This window comes from Hermetia illucens, chromosome 4 (assembly GCF_905115235.1).
Source record: "Hermetia illucens chromosome 4, iHerIll2.2.curated.20191125, whole genome shotgun sequence".
Lineage (NCBI taxonomy): Eukaryota > Metazoa > Arthropoda > Insecta > Diptera > Stratiomyidae > Hermetia > Hermetia illucens.
This window is the reverse complement of record NC_051852.1, coordinates 165,955,648-165,970,688: the sequence shown is the minus strand read 5'-3', so window position 1 is coordinate 165,970,688 and position 15,041 is coordinate 165,955,648. Positions and strand designations below refer to the sequence as shown.

At 48.0% G+C, this 15,041-nt stretch overlaps 1 protein-coding gene across 1 annotated transcript in view; it reads right to left on the bottom strand.

Annotated features, from left to right (window-relative positions):
- Positions 1 to 13,245, bottom strand: part of LOC119654147 (sodium channel protein Nach-like) — a 96,093-nt gene extending 82,848 nt beyond the window's left edge. Inside the window, exon 1 of the mRNA XM_038059310.1 lies at positions 12,896 to 13,245. Coding sequence (XP_037915238.1) covers positions 12,896 to 13,245 — 350 coding nt within the window. The remainder of the gene's footprint in view (positions 1 to 12,895) is intronic.
- Between the last annotated feature and the right edge of the window lie 1,796 nt (positions 13,246 to 15,041).

The following is a 15,041-nucleotide window of genomic DNA, read 5'->3' as shown; positions in this document are numbered from 1 at the left end:
GAGAGGAAGAATTAGCGGTTTTTGCAAACGTTTTAACACAAGGGTATTGCAAGAGAAGCTGGAACATTGCGAAAGCGGTGGTTACCAGTGAAAAAGTAGGAGCTTCTATACTATCTTTTGGGATTTCAAAGCGAAACTAAAAGAGGGCTTAGAACACCTAGAGTGATACTCAGGAAATATTTTTCTAACATCCCTTGCTCTGGACAACGTGCCTACCTCTTGGCAGACGACTAAGATGATTTTCATCCTGGAAAGGATGAATATTCAAACCCAAAAAGCCTCGCTTCATCTTTGCGTAAATATCTGAAGAAGCGAGAATACGCTAAGGCCGTACCGTAGGGACTTTTTCCTTTTTTCCTTGGTTTACATAAACGGATCTGAGATATGCTGTCTGAAAGGAGGCGTCGAGTATAATGGACCATTACGGTCCAGTCAACGATACTTATTGCAAAACTGAACAAGATCGAAACCTGTAAATTTGAATTCCCAACAAAAGGATATGTTTCTTAAATTCAGAGTTTTTATTGGAAACCAACCCCGACCAACCCCAAAAAGAGTTGACTATTGTAGGTAATAAACTCACAAGTTTGCAGGCTCGCAAAAAGTCAAATTCATCCTCTTCTCCGCTATAACTCCTGCAACGACTAGAAACAGGATACAGCAACAGCAGCAGCAGGAGCAACACACATTCCCTATAAATAATAACCGTCTCATAAAACTTAACAGTGGATTCGAAACGCAAAGGCTTTAGTGAGTTTCCAAGTTTATGTGAATTCCCTAAAGTTTTTTACTCCTTTTTTTTTCAAACGAATGAATCGTTTCGCAAGTGAAACCATGAACGACATTTGCCATTTCGCGAAATTTAATGGGAATACCAAATGCGGGTAGTTGATTTACATATGGCTGTGGAATTAGTGACATGTGAATTTGTATTTGAATCAAGGATTATGATGAATAATTCCCCAAGGTTCCTTTCGGGCTCTAGGAGACACCTTTTCAATTTTCGAGTTGGTTGGAAAATTAGGTGTACCATGGAATCCTGCATATGTTCATATGGTAATGAGTGTTATACGGTCGTCAAACTAATTTGATCCTAGTTATTATAGTGCTGATGGAGTGATTGGCATTCTGTCTCTCCTCACAATGAAGAGCTGAGGGGGTAAGACCAGTCATGATTTTCTCACATAGGTCCTGAATTAGAATAGTGGACACAGCGGCTGGTAATCCCCATTGACTATTACTATAATACGCCTGAATAATCAGCATAGAGCTTGGATATCCTTGGCTTCGTTTATCATATAATAGTTCGATATATAACCACAAAAGATGACATCACAGTAGTCCAGTCACGTATAGGTTAACCATTGCCCAAACTGCTGTAACAAAAAAACTTTACGGTTAATCTATCCTTTTTGCTCTTCAGTCCAAAAATCTCTCCCAATTGCCCGATAGAAAACCGGACGAAAAGAGTCATCATCGTCCTATAGGCGGAAAAGTCTTTTGGAATACCAAGGACGCTTCAAGACCAGACGATCCACAATAAATTCTTAGTTAAACAAGTGCTGGAAAAGAACTAGATGCTCCAAAATGAGAGCACCAGGTCTTCATTAACTTTAAACAAGGTTACAACGATGTAGAACGAGGGACACCCATACATGACGAGTTCCAAACTAAGATACAGCAGGCCTGGCCTGGCTCAGCCACTGTACTACAACCAGGATATGCAAAACCAATCAAGCGAGAAGCGCCGCTGCGCAAGATTTCAGTCGAGGTAAGGACTAAACCTTTGTTTGGGGAACCTTCGTTTTTGCTTTTAACAGCTTAGATGCATGTCCAGGAACGACAGCGCAGATAGCGGCAGCATAAGCTCGTTGTGAAGCATCTGCGAATCCATGAAGCTTTCAGTTGTTGTCTTCAAACATGCCAAGCCATCTGGGGATGCGAATGGAGGAGATCTCCGCATGGTTGCCTCGAAATTGCGTCCAATGATCTTGAAAAGGTTGCAGTAAAACGGGGTCCTAATTTAGATTTTCCAGCCACAAGTCCTGCATAATGATCTTGGCTATGACAATCACCGGAGCAAGCCGGCCTAATGAATCAAATAGACGAACGATCTCAGATAAAATCGATCTTTGTTATCGTAATTTTGTAAGGCGCAACTGAGGTTTTAAACGGCAGATATTACCTCATTCGGTTTGACATCTACCTCGCACAAAGACGTTGACGTCAAGCCTTGCAAAAGTTGCTGCTTATTCGCTGCCCATTTCCCGAGTGTCATACCTTTTTTTTTTTTGAGGAGGTGGAAATCTTCAAAAGACACTGGTCTGGACACACCAGCGTGTGGGATTTGCACCCACTAAAACCACCCCCGACTCCCTCCCTGCTCCGCGGAACCACCATAAGGTATTACATCAGCCAGCTCACTCTAGCTTAATCCCATTTCTTCTATACGCGGCGCACGTGACCGCGTTTTTCTCCTTTCCTCTGCCTTTCGCAATTTATCTTGAATTGATGCGATCATGGAGTTGACCGCATCCCAATTCTCTTGATGTGCTACCATTTTCGGCACCAGATTTTCTGGTACCAGCACCTCTCCTAGAGTCTTCTCTAGGTTCCTCCTTTCTTCCACAAATCTCGGACAGTGGAAAAATACATGCTCTGGGTCCTCTGGGACTCCATCGCAATTTGGACAGTCGGGTGAGGTCTCCAATTTAAACCTGTGAAGGTATTGAAGATATCCTCCATGTCCCGTGAGAAACTGGGTGAGATTATAACTAATCTCACCGTGTCGTCTCTCCAACCACTCTTTGATGGCAGGAGTGAGCCTGTGAGTCCACCGACCCTTTCCCGAGCATTCCCACCGCTCTTGCCATCTATTTATGGATCTCTCCCTCTCAGCGTTCTTCGTCTGCAATAAGGGAGAGATTGGCTTCGCATGGTATATATTCGCCATCTCATCTGCCAAGATGTCAATCGGCATCATTCCAGAGATGACGAATGCTGCATCATCTGAGACAGTCCTGAAGGCAGAGCATACCCTCAGAGCTGTCCTCCTGTAGACTGCATTCAGTTTGCTAGTGTTAACTGACATCCGCAACGCCTCGCTCCAAACTGGGGTCGCATAGAGCATGATTGAGGTCACCATCCTGGCTATAAGCAACCTAGAGATATGCCGTGGCCCTCCCACGTTCGGCATCATCCTGGCCAGGGCCATACTAGCATTGGATGATTTATCACAAACATACTGTACGTGTTGCTTATAGCTCAGCTTCCTGTCTATCACCCCCAAGTATTTGATGGCCGGCTTGGAAGCGATGATATGATTCCCGACTCTAACACAGGCGTAATTTCTCTTCCGGCGCTTCGTGATGAGGACCGCTTCCGTTTTTTCCTCCGCAAGCGTCAGACCAGAGCTTTCTAACCAGTATTTGACAACATTGATTGCCTCGCTTGAGTATAACTCAGCATCTTCGAGATGCTTTGCGACAACAACCAGTGCAATGTCGTCAGCGTAACCCACCACTGTGGCTTCCTCCGGAAGGGGAAGATTAAGTACATCGTTGTACATGATGTTCCACAGTAGTGGGCCCAATACGGAGCCCTGCGGGACACCCACGGAAACGACGTACTCCTGCGGTCCATCATCAGTATCGTACCAGAGCCCCCTTTCAGTTAAATAACTATCGACGATAGCGGCGAGATAGGCGGGAATACCAACCTTCGCTAGGGATTTGCGGATTAGATTCCAATTGGCCGAATTGAATGCATTTTTCACGTCCAGGGTTACTACCACGCAATATTTGCTGGTACTACCCTTTCCGTGAATTGCATCTTCGGCCAAGCCAGTAACCACTTTGATGGCATCAATGGTTGATCTGGCTTTACGGAACCCATACTGCCGATCTGAAAGGCCGCCTTGGCTTTCAACTACCGGGAGTAATCTATTATAGATTACCCGCTCTAGCATTTTCTCCACCGTGTCCAAAAGACATATGGGTCGGTATGAGGATGGTTCACCCGGAGGTTTACCAGGCTTAGGCAGAAGCACCAACTTCTGCCGCTTCCATACCGCTGGAAATATTCCCTCGAACATGCACGCTTCGAACAACTCAGCGAACATGTCCGACCTGGATTTCACGGCAAGCTTAAGGGCCTTATTCGGTACTCCGTCCAGACCCGGTGCTTTATTGTCTCCTATTCTGACGCAGATCTCCAGGGGCTCGTCTCTGGTGACTGGCGGGATTGCCGTCACATTCAGAGGTGGTTGGAATGTGTCGATGCTCTCCTCTTGCTGGGGGAATAACCCCTGGATGATTTTCAACAAGAGGGTGGGGCACGTGATCTGCGGAGACGAACGGCCTCTAAATCGTCCCATCACGATTCCATAAGCTCTCCCCCACGGATTTACGTCCGCTTCTGAGCAGAGCTCCCTAAAGCATTTCCTCTTGCTTCGCTGGACGGCGAGTTTGAGGGTTTTGCGGACTGCCTTGTAGGCGCACTCTTTTTCCCTTGATCGACTCTACCTACGGCCCTCTGAGCCGCTCTTCTGGCTCGGTGGCAGGCTGATCGAAGGCCGGTCAGTTCATCATTCCACCAGTAGTTTGGTCTTCTACGGGGGAATACGCACCTCCTAGGCGTGGACGCGTCACATGCTTTGACGATGCATTGAGCCAGATGGACAGCTCTTTCCGTAGAGGCGCCTGCTATATTAGGTTGATCTAACCACACCTCTAAGAAGCTCTGCTCATCCAAAGATTTTGCAGACCAGCCTGAAATCTTTTTCGATTTGAGGCATGATAGCTCTTTGCCCTGAGGCTCGACACATGTCTTAAAGAAAACTGCCTGGTGATCACTGTGAGTGTAGCGTTCGCTGACGCACCAGGACATACCACGCGCCAGCGAAGGGCTGACAAAGGTCAGGTCTACAACTAAGCCTGACCCCCCTTTCTGGAAGGTGTTTATAGCACCTTCGTTAGCCAAAACCATGTCCATCTGCGCGAAAGCTTCTATTAAACTGCGCCCCCTAGCATTTGATTCTCTGCTACCCCACTCTAGGGCCCAAGCATTGAAATCACCAGCAATCACCTTTGGACTTCGTCCCCTTGCGTCGAGAACAAGGTTATCAAGCATTTGCTCGAACTCAGACAGTGTAAAACTTGGTGGGGCGTAGCAGCTGTATACATATACACCACTTATTTTCGCCCACACAAAGCCACTGGCTGCCTGACTTGCAGTACATTGTATGGCCTGTCGACCGCAAGCCCATATCGCCGCTCCACCAGTCGAATCTGTGACCCATACGCCACCGTGACGGCTTCTGTACGGCTCACTGATGATGGCGATTTCCATCTCTGATTCGAACGTGGTCTGCTCAAGTAAATCCTGAGCAACCCTGCAATGATTGAGGTTTATCTGAATAAACCTCATTTTCTTATTGCAGTGAGCGCCTTCCTAAATTCAGGACATTTACTACTACCGGCAATATGCCGGTTATCTTGCCCCTCTTTCACCTCGCACAATAGGCATTTGGGGTCCCTATTGCACTCCCTGGCAATATGGCCGTTCTCCCCACACCTTCTGCATCGATCGGATCGATCAATGCTGCTGGTGCATACCTTGGCGAAGTGCCCAAACATGAGGCATTTAAAGCACCTCTTTAGTGAAGTCTGTTCTCTTAAACGGCAGACAACCCATCCAATCCGAACTTTTCCGGCAGCCAACAACATCTACGCTGCCTCCGCTGGTACTCGTATTGTGGCCGTTTGAGTACCGCCATAGGCTTTTCGTAAACTTACAACAGACTCCTCTGTAAGTTCTTCCAACTTGAATTGCTCCTTCAGAGCAGTAAAAATTTCTGCTTTTGATGTTATTTGATCAAGATCCTTACATTGTATGTAGATCTCATGTTTTTGGGCACGCACTGCGGCATTCTCCCCAAGTGAGTCCTTCACCCGAGCGCGAAAGTCATCAGCCTTGCCCACGCTGGATCTTTTCAGCTCGAACATGAGATCCCCCTTCTGGGTTCTTCGGATTCGATTCACATTTCCGCTCAGATCTTTTAGGTCGGGATCCGCTTTGACCTTTCTGAGTATCTCCGCGTAGGACAGATTGCCCTTACTGGAGATAACAATCGCATCTGGACGGGTTCGCAATTTTGCTTTTCCTTTCGCTTTTTTGCTCGTAACCTTAGTCCATCCATCGTTTCCGTTCGTCTTGGGCTTCGCAACGCTGGTCGACTTTTCTACATTCGCTGTATGCTTTCCTCCTTTAGAGCTATTAGTGCTGGTTTTCAGAGTTTCCTGCCCGCCTTTTTTTCTCTTAGGCGCCTGCTGATTATTTGAAGGATCCCCCTCTTTTTCCCGTACCCGTTTATTTCGCCGTCTTTCGATGGTAGTACGGTTAGGTGTCACTTGGGTCGCTTGTGACACTGTTGGTGCAGCGGGGTTCGGCGTATCCTTAGTATCCGAGTGTCATACTCATACCTGCGGATGCCAATAATGCCACTAGTTGCTCTCGTCAATGAAGTGCCTCTTCGATCGTGTCTGCTCCACCAAAGATATCGTCCACGTAGAGTGTGTGCCGAAGAATAGCAGCGCCTCAGGATACTCCGTAGACCCATCAGTGTCCAGTTTCTTCTTGACGCTAAGCGCCAAAAACGGAGCCGAATCAGCCCCGCATGTTCTCGTGATACACTTGAAATCGCGAATCTCGCGGCTACTACCGTATCGTCACAGGATGCGTTACCAATCGGCGTCCTCATGGTGCGCCTATATTTTCCTAAACATCTATACAACGTCAGTGAGATGTCCGCTTGCAATTTTGGCCCGGGTAGGAGTAAAGTCATTGAGCGACAGACCATTACGAAATTTTTGCGATGCATTGAATACTACGCGTATTTTCACAGGATTATCACGGTTCACAGCCGCGTAGTGGGGCATGTAATAGTTTGGTCTGTTCAATTGATGAGAAGGGACCAACTCCATGTGCTTCAAGTCCACCTACTCTTGCATAAAGGTCTCATAGTGCTCCGCAAGCTGTGGATCTCGTTGCAGTCGCCACTCCGCTTGAGCCAGGCAAGCAGCTACAATGTCTCAGACAAAGAATCTTCTGTTCTGGTGGCGAGAATGCATCTCAGCAAAATGGTTTACGCCTCTTTCGTCGCCAGGAGTCAGTAACGATATACGTGGAAACTCTTCGATTTCCCAAAACTGCTTAAGCGCGTGCGAGAGTGTGGGTTCAGTACAAACGTGGAATCCTCGAACGGCGAACGAAGAGTCTTGTGCAGAAGGCAAGGATTTCGCACCCATCGACCGCCATTCAAACGCTGATTACTGAGTGGTAAGAGTTCCGGCAGGGCTTTTGATTAATCCGTTCAAGATGATAATTGAATATATGTCCGGACCGAGAATCCAGTCTTCCATCGAAGTCCCAGCGTAATCAAGATCCGCAAGATCCAAACCTGCAAGATGCGGCCAATTGTTGTACGAAATCTTTTCTTTCAGCAAGAAAGGTGGTAACTTCGGCGAGTACGAGAGCGGAGAATACCATGGCAAATTCCTGGTTTCTGCTTGATTGTAGGATGCCGTACACAAGGGAATCGCATTTTGACGATTCCGTAACACCAACTTCAATTACTGGAAGTGAGGTTCTTTGTGTGTCGAGCCCAAGATGCTGCACTATAGGCTGCGTAATAAAGAACCTCTCAGCACCCTGGTAAATTAATGCACGGATCGCCAACGATTTTCCGGAAGAATTTGCAATCACCACCCGTGCTGTTGCTAATAGCACCGTAGCCCCGACGAAAGCGCTATGGGAAGCGACGCTGTTGCTCAGCTCGAATCACCAGAAGCCTCTGCATCACCGGTGACATTCCCTGCATTTCCACCTAAGTGAGAGTCTCGATCGCGCTGAGCTTTGCACTGGCGATTGCCGTCCAGGTGAAGCTTGGTGTGATATGCTGCTTGACGCGTGAGGCACCGTTCGCGGTTACCTGCAATGCACTTCAACTCCCCTTACGATTTCCTGAGATCCCTGCGTTCCTTCCCTACTGTTCTGCGACAAGTGCCCGTTGGGCAATTCACTTGTTAGCCATCTTGGGAGAGTGTCACTCTTCTTTAATAAGTAACCCATCCGCTGCCACTTCCACCTTCCGATCACAGTGCGTACGAATGCTAAGCCCGTGCCCCGACCAAGGTCTCCGTTTACGATAGTTTCAGGTCAGCGTACTCCGATGATATGACGCTGACAGTTGTTGACGAAAGCTTGAAACTCTTGGGTAACAGTGGAGTTTACCTTACATGTGCTTCCCCCATAAAGAAGAAGAAAGAACAGTAGCACAGAACAGCTTCAACTTGATCTTAGCGTTGAGATAACTGCATTTTCAAATTGTAAACATGACTGTGAAAGCGGATCTAATGCTGTTAATGCGTCAGGCAACATCCACTTTGGAGATCTTCGATGCCCTTGTGGAGACCATTGTAATAAAATCTGCAGCGGTGCACACTCAAAGTTCAACCACACTGGGCGCTCTAACCTCGAGAATTAATTGCACTACATTACAAAGTTTAGTGAATAATAGAGACGTGTCCGCATCCGGTGAAGTTGTCGCCTCTGATTCCTTTTCCGCTTCAGCATCCTACCCAACCATTCCGCCGTCTGCACTGTCAACTTCTATGTTGTCTTCTACTTCATCTTCTGCGAAAATGAAGAGTTTATCTTGGTTTGGAAAATCAACTATGCTAATTGAATGGCAATGCCCTAAATGAGAGTTGAGCGAGTTCCTCCACACTGGCGCTGAATGTGTTTCGGTGGTACTTCACCGAAACTTTCACTTCCAAAATCTCGAACTGGACGTCACCGAAGGGACTGATGTCAGGGACTGATGAGTAGCTCCAAGTACACTTTTAAGGGTTCCCGATTTTCGGCTCGACATCCACATTATACTGCCAGACCTCAGAAAAGGGACCAAGGCCATGCATTCTGGCCGCTTACCGCTAGCCAGTATTTAACGCCGTTCACGATCTGGCACACCTGGACATCCGAACATCGAACCGGTTAGTTACTACATCAATTCTTGGGCCAGGCATCATCACTGACCCGGGAATGAAGTTTGAATCCTCTCTTTTCAGGGCAAACTTTCAGACTCCAAAAAGCCACCAGAAAACTGCATACCACCCTCAGCCCAATGGATGCTCGAACAATGGCGCAAGATGATAAACGCCGCTATCATGGCCAAAAACGATCCGGCATCTCGTCCTACTTGGCCTACAGATAGTCAGCCGCGAGGAGTTTGCTGCAAGCCCCGCGGAAATTGTATATGGGAATCTAAATCCAACCATCATGTACTGCGGGGACCGCTGCTATAAAATCTATAGCGAAATACCAGAACAGTGCACATGCAAAGTACCAGATCCGGTGAAGAAAAATTCATTGGATCCAGCGGGTGGCCTGATCTGATTATGCTTCAGGCAGTTCGGCAAGTCACACATGACCTCCTCGTGGTGGCCGCTGGAAACCGTCTAAGGATGGGCCACAAGTGTCTAGGGACGGACTGGGAGTAGGATCATCCAACTGACGAGGATCTGCTTGTCTGCTGGTCATTTATTAGGGGCAAGTAGATCTGGCGGTGGAATGAGCCGAAGCGAAAGCCCGGAGATAGTCCTCCCTGCACTTGAGGAGGTGCTAATATGGCCCCAAGCCAAGGTGGAGCAGCCCTCGACGTCGGGGGATCCCTCAAAAGTGAAGACCGACAAAAACGTCGATCACCGGAAACCGACTAAGAAGAGAAGGTCCTCTAATGTCCTGCTCAATAGCCAGTACCAGAAAGCCATGCATATTCTCAACAAGATTGCTAAGAGTAAGGAGGCCGGTACTGTTGACGAGTGGGATGAAAAGGACCTCGCTAAATACCAAGCAGTTGTTGAAGAATATAACAGCAAACGTCTGGCAGACGAGCAGATGGCGAAGAGCACCGCTCTCAAACGTAATCAATCTCAAGAGGAGGCCGAACAAGATCACAAGCGGAGCAGAATGTGCAAGAGCTCGGACGCAAAGCAACATCTGGAGAAAAGTAACCAGCAACAGCCGGCCGACGAGCCACGAACTGCGAAACCTTTCAGCGGCAAACTAGCGCCGGAGGTGTAGACCAGTGTTGAGGCCAGGCTGTCAGAGATGGTCATTGAGCTGTCGATGGTTGAAGCATGATCCGAGTCCCAAGCGTAACATAGCCATTCTGACCGACAGACAAGCGGCCATTAAGGCCATGTGCTCAGCAACGACATCTTGCAGGCTAGTGGGGCAGTGCAGAAACGCGCTGGACAGCCTGAGCGGCACGCAGAAGGTCGCCCTCCTCCGGGTTTCCAGTCACAGGAACATAGAGGGGAATGAGATGTCATCAAGTAGAAGATTTGAAGAAATTTTTGATATATAAAATTTTAGCATTGCAGTGAGGGGCCAAAATCAACCAACACGTAAACATTGAATTCAGGCTAAACGCGTTTCGCTGGGGTATCTGAAGTGCATTGAATGTGTGGTGCGGCAGGATTCGCGGCATTTGAAATTTATTTCGAATATTGCGAATGCGAACGGACAGATGATGCCACCGGCCCTCTTCACTCAGTTTAGACCTCGTCACAGGAGTAGAGAGCAGAGTGCCATGAGTGGACGGCAGAATGCCCCACTGCATATGGTTCCTAAGCCAAACGGCGAATAGCGCCCATGTGGGGATTACAGAAGGCATACATCTCGAGTGCATTTTTTAACGTCTCCTTGAGGCCGTGTTAGTCTTAAACCTTCAGGAATGTAAGTTCCTTCAAATACAAGTGAGATTCCTCGGCCACTCCATTTCCCCTGAAGGAATACAGCCCCACGCAGACAAAGTGCAAGCAATTACAAGCTTCCCGCGTCCGAAAACTGTAAAGGATTTGCGGAGGTTCTTGGGCATGCTAAACTTCTATCGTCGTTTCCTGCCCAAGGCCGCCCAACACCAGTCCGTTTTGAACGCATACTTATTTGGCCCCAAAACTAAGGACACACGAGAGATCGTGGGGTCTGAAGAGGCTCTCCGCGCGTTCAATAAATCCCGACAGCAACTGGCTGATGCTACAGTCTTGGCATTTCCTCTACAAGATGGACCTCTAGCCGTTTTTGTTGATGCCTCTGATACCGCAGTAGGTGCCGCTCTTCACCAAAAGGTGAATCACGTCTGACAGCCGTTGAGCTTCTTCTCGAAGCAGTTGAACTCCGCTCAACGGAACTACAGTACCTACGATCGCGAACTGCTCGCTGCGTACTTGAGCATCAAATACTTCCGTTTCTCCCTAGAAGGCAGGCCATTCACAGTGTTCACGGACTATAAGCCTCTCGCATATGATTTGAAAAAAAAGCCCGACAAAGCATCCCCTCGTCAGCTTCAACATGTGAGCTTTATAAGTCAGTTTACGTCAGACATCCAGCACGTGTCCGGCAAGGACAACATAGTTGCTGACGCTTTGTCTCGTGTCTCCGAAGTTAACATCCCCGCCTCACTCCACTTATCGGCTATTGCCAAGGCGCAGGAGGATGATGCAGCACTTCAGCGCCTTAAATCCAACCCCAAATACAAATTTCGGGAGTTGCCCATCTTCGGCTCAAACCTCTCTCTCTGCTGTGAAGACTCGGAAAAGAGACCTCGGCCATACATTCGGGCCACCTTTCGCAAGGAGGTGTTCCAAGCGGTTCACGACTTAGCGCATCCAGGCATCAGGTCAACAAATCCGTTAGTCACCGAGAAATACTTCTGGCCCTCCATGAGCAGGGATGTCAACTTCTGGGCCAGAGAGTGCAGCGCATGCCAAAAGTGTAAAGTCACCAGTCATGTAAGGAAAGAAGTGGGCTCACTCTCCGCATTACCAAGCGGTTCCACACAATTCACCTCGACATAGTAGGGCCTTTGCGAGACTCGCACGGTTATAAGTAGTGTCTCACAATCATCGACAGGTTTACGCAGTGGCCTGAGGCAATACCTCTGAAAGACATTACAGCGCAATCTTGTGCCGAAGCCCTCTGTCGGGAGTGGATACCTCGCTTTGACGTCCCTGCAGTGGTCATCACTGACCAAGGAAAGCAATTTGAGTCCACCCTTTTTTCGGAGTTAGGCAAACTCCTAGGGTTTAAACGCCATTGGACTACTGCATACCACCCGCAATCCAATGGGATACTAGAACGTTGGCACCGGACGCTGAAAACCGCCATTATGGCACGCGACGGTCCTTCCTGGACCCAAGTCCTGCCTCTCGTCCTATTCGGCCTACGTACAATCCGCCGAGAGGAATATGCTGGCAGCTCCGCGGTTCCGGTCTTCGACAAGAGATCGGGTGCGTCTGCTGAGAGACAATCTCCGACCCATCAAGGCCACCCCTCCCACCCAACACTCGTCCGCAAAAAAATGTTCGGCTTTTCTTACCCGAACAAAGAGAAACAAGGCAGGACCTAATAAGTTTGTTTTCTATAAATTATGGAAACCACTTGCGTGATGAGATCATAACTTCTACCAGTGAAAGAAAAATCAGATTTTGCATATGTGCATAAGTGAGTGAGTGCATCCAACCAAAAATCGAGGCAAGTCATGAAAGGACATCCACCCTAGGTGCATCCACCGCACCTAGTCAAACCACCTTAATTATGCAAGCACCAATTATTATTCATGCATTTGTGATGAATCTGTTCCGCGTTGCAACAAATCAACTGCAGCATTTCCCAAAGGAGTGCCATCGAGCCTTGTGCACCAGTGTCATATCAGCAAATTGCGAATTGTAAAAGCAAACCAAACGTGCGTCACCAGATGGTTAATTGCTCAACATAATCCGATTATTGAAATCCCTTTTTAAAATTACCATCGCCTGTGTGAATTCCCTACCGTTCAATTAAATGCAATCCAATTTTCGCTAAGTAAACGAAACCATGAATTGAGGCTCCTTCTAAAAATTCAAATATGAAGGCTTGGGCCTTGGTCGCATATTTCCACTTGATCCATTGTCGTCCTGGTCGCTGGCCATACTTCGATGATGGCGGCAATGATGATGTCGATTTCGGGAACGGCACCTGGTCCTCTTGTCTGATGAATTTTTCTTTCCTCCGAAATTGTCCGGTGACAGTGTTCAGGTGAGGCCCTTCATAGTCCTCCTGGCTGTAGAGTCCTTGCTGGCCACCAGCTCCACCATCAACAACGCCAGGTCGGTCGTATATTGGAAAACGATTATGAAACATGATGTTGATAGACAAACGATATGAAGTTGAATGTTTGCCAGTCGTTATGCTTCCCACGAAGATATGAAATCTGTACAGGAGTAGATAATTAAAGTGCTATCGAAAGCAATTAGCCCGTAAACGGTTACAGTGCAATCGCTGAAATATTAATTGACATCATTTTTTATGTTGCAAATGAGTTTGTGTTTTGGTTGTTGGTATCTTTTTCCAGTGGAAACCATTATTACACTAATAAGTGTTATTTAAATGGAGATACATGCATTAGTCAAAAATTAGAGGAAAGCAACCTGGAATTGGGCAGACAAAAGCAGGTATTACGACCCCTATCAGTGCTTAATTATCTTTGGGAAGACATCTGATTTCACGAGAAGCACACAATTTTCTTCAACTGTGATTCTGGAGTAACCCACTAACGAGCTCTAATAAGGGCGTAGGTATACCGAATAGGTCACCCAACAAAAGAAACATAACTCCCTACGCTGCTGAATCAACCTTTTTTTCAGCAAAACCGACATAGGTTATCATTGGAAGCTACGTTATAGCACTAGCTTTTTTTTTTTTGTTTTTATGGATGGAGGTGGAAATCTTAGAAAGACGCTGCTGCGCCAGGTTTCAGCAGTGTGTGAGATTCGCACCCACTAAAACCACCCTCACTCTTCCGCCCCTCCCCGCGGGACCACCGTGAAGTATTACTTACGCGGGGGAGGCTCTGGTTCGCTATACCAACTCGTCCATGTCACGTCTCCGTAGCGCCGCCTTCCGAGCTCGATCCAACTCCAGGAGTTTTGTCTGCACCGCGGCTACTGCCTCATTTACCGCCATCCAGTTTTTCTCCGACTTCAACATCTCTTCCACCAGGTTGGAGGGCTCGATGTCCGCCCCTAAGATGCTGTTCAACCTCCTTTTCTGCTGCAGAAATCTGGGACAATGGAACATAACGTGCTCCGGGTCCTCGGGTGTAGCACCGCATTCAGGACAGTTGGGAGACTCGTCCAACTCGAAGCGATGCAAGTACTTCCTATAGCCACCGTGTCCCGTAAGGAACTGTGTCAGGTGCTAATTCAATTCTCCGTGCCTTCGGTTGACCCATTTCTCGATACACGGGATCAATGTATGGGTCCACCGGCCCTTGTCGGAGTTATCCCATCGTTGTTGCCACTTGCCACACAACTCTCTCCTGATGGCTTTTCGGAAATCCGCATTCACCTCGGCTGGATTTGCCTTCCGTTTTTCGTAGAGCCAGTGTGCCTCGCCCGCTAGAAGATCTATAGGGATCATTCCTGCGATGACACACACTGCCTCCGTCGACGCCGTCCTAAATGCGCTGCACACCCTTAGCGCAATTGGCCGGTATGCCGAACTTATCTTCCTCCGGTTGACAGCGTGGTTCAACGCTCCCGCCCAGACAGAGGCCGCGTATAGCAGGATCGACCTCACCACTCCCGCAATGTGTAGCCTGCGACTATACTTCGGCCCTCCCACGTTAGGCATCATCCTTGTAAGGGATGAGCTGGCATTTGCTGCCTTCTCTCGCGCATAATCCAAGTGTCCCTTGAAACTCAGCTTGGTATCGATCATCACCCCCAGGTATTTGACAACCGATTTTGAGATGACCTCACGATTACCAACCTGGATGGTAACCGTGTTGTTCTTCCTACGGTTGCTAATGAGGACCGCCTCCGTCTTTTCGTCTGCCAGGTCCAGCTTGGCCATTCGTAACCATAACTTGATGGTATGAATGGTTTCATTTACATAAAGCTCCACGTCCTCGGGATGCTTTGCAATTGCAACTACCG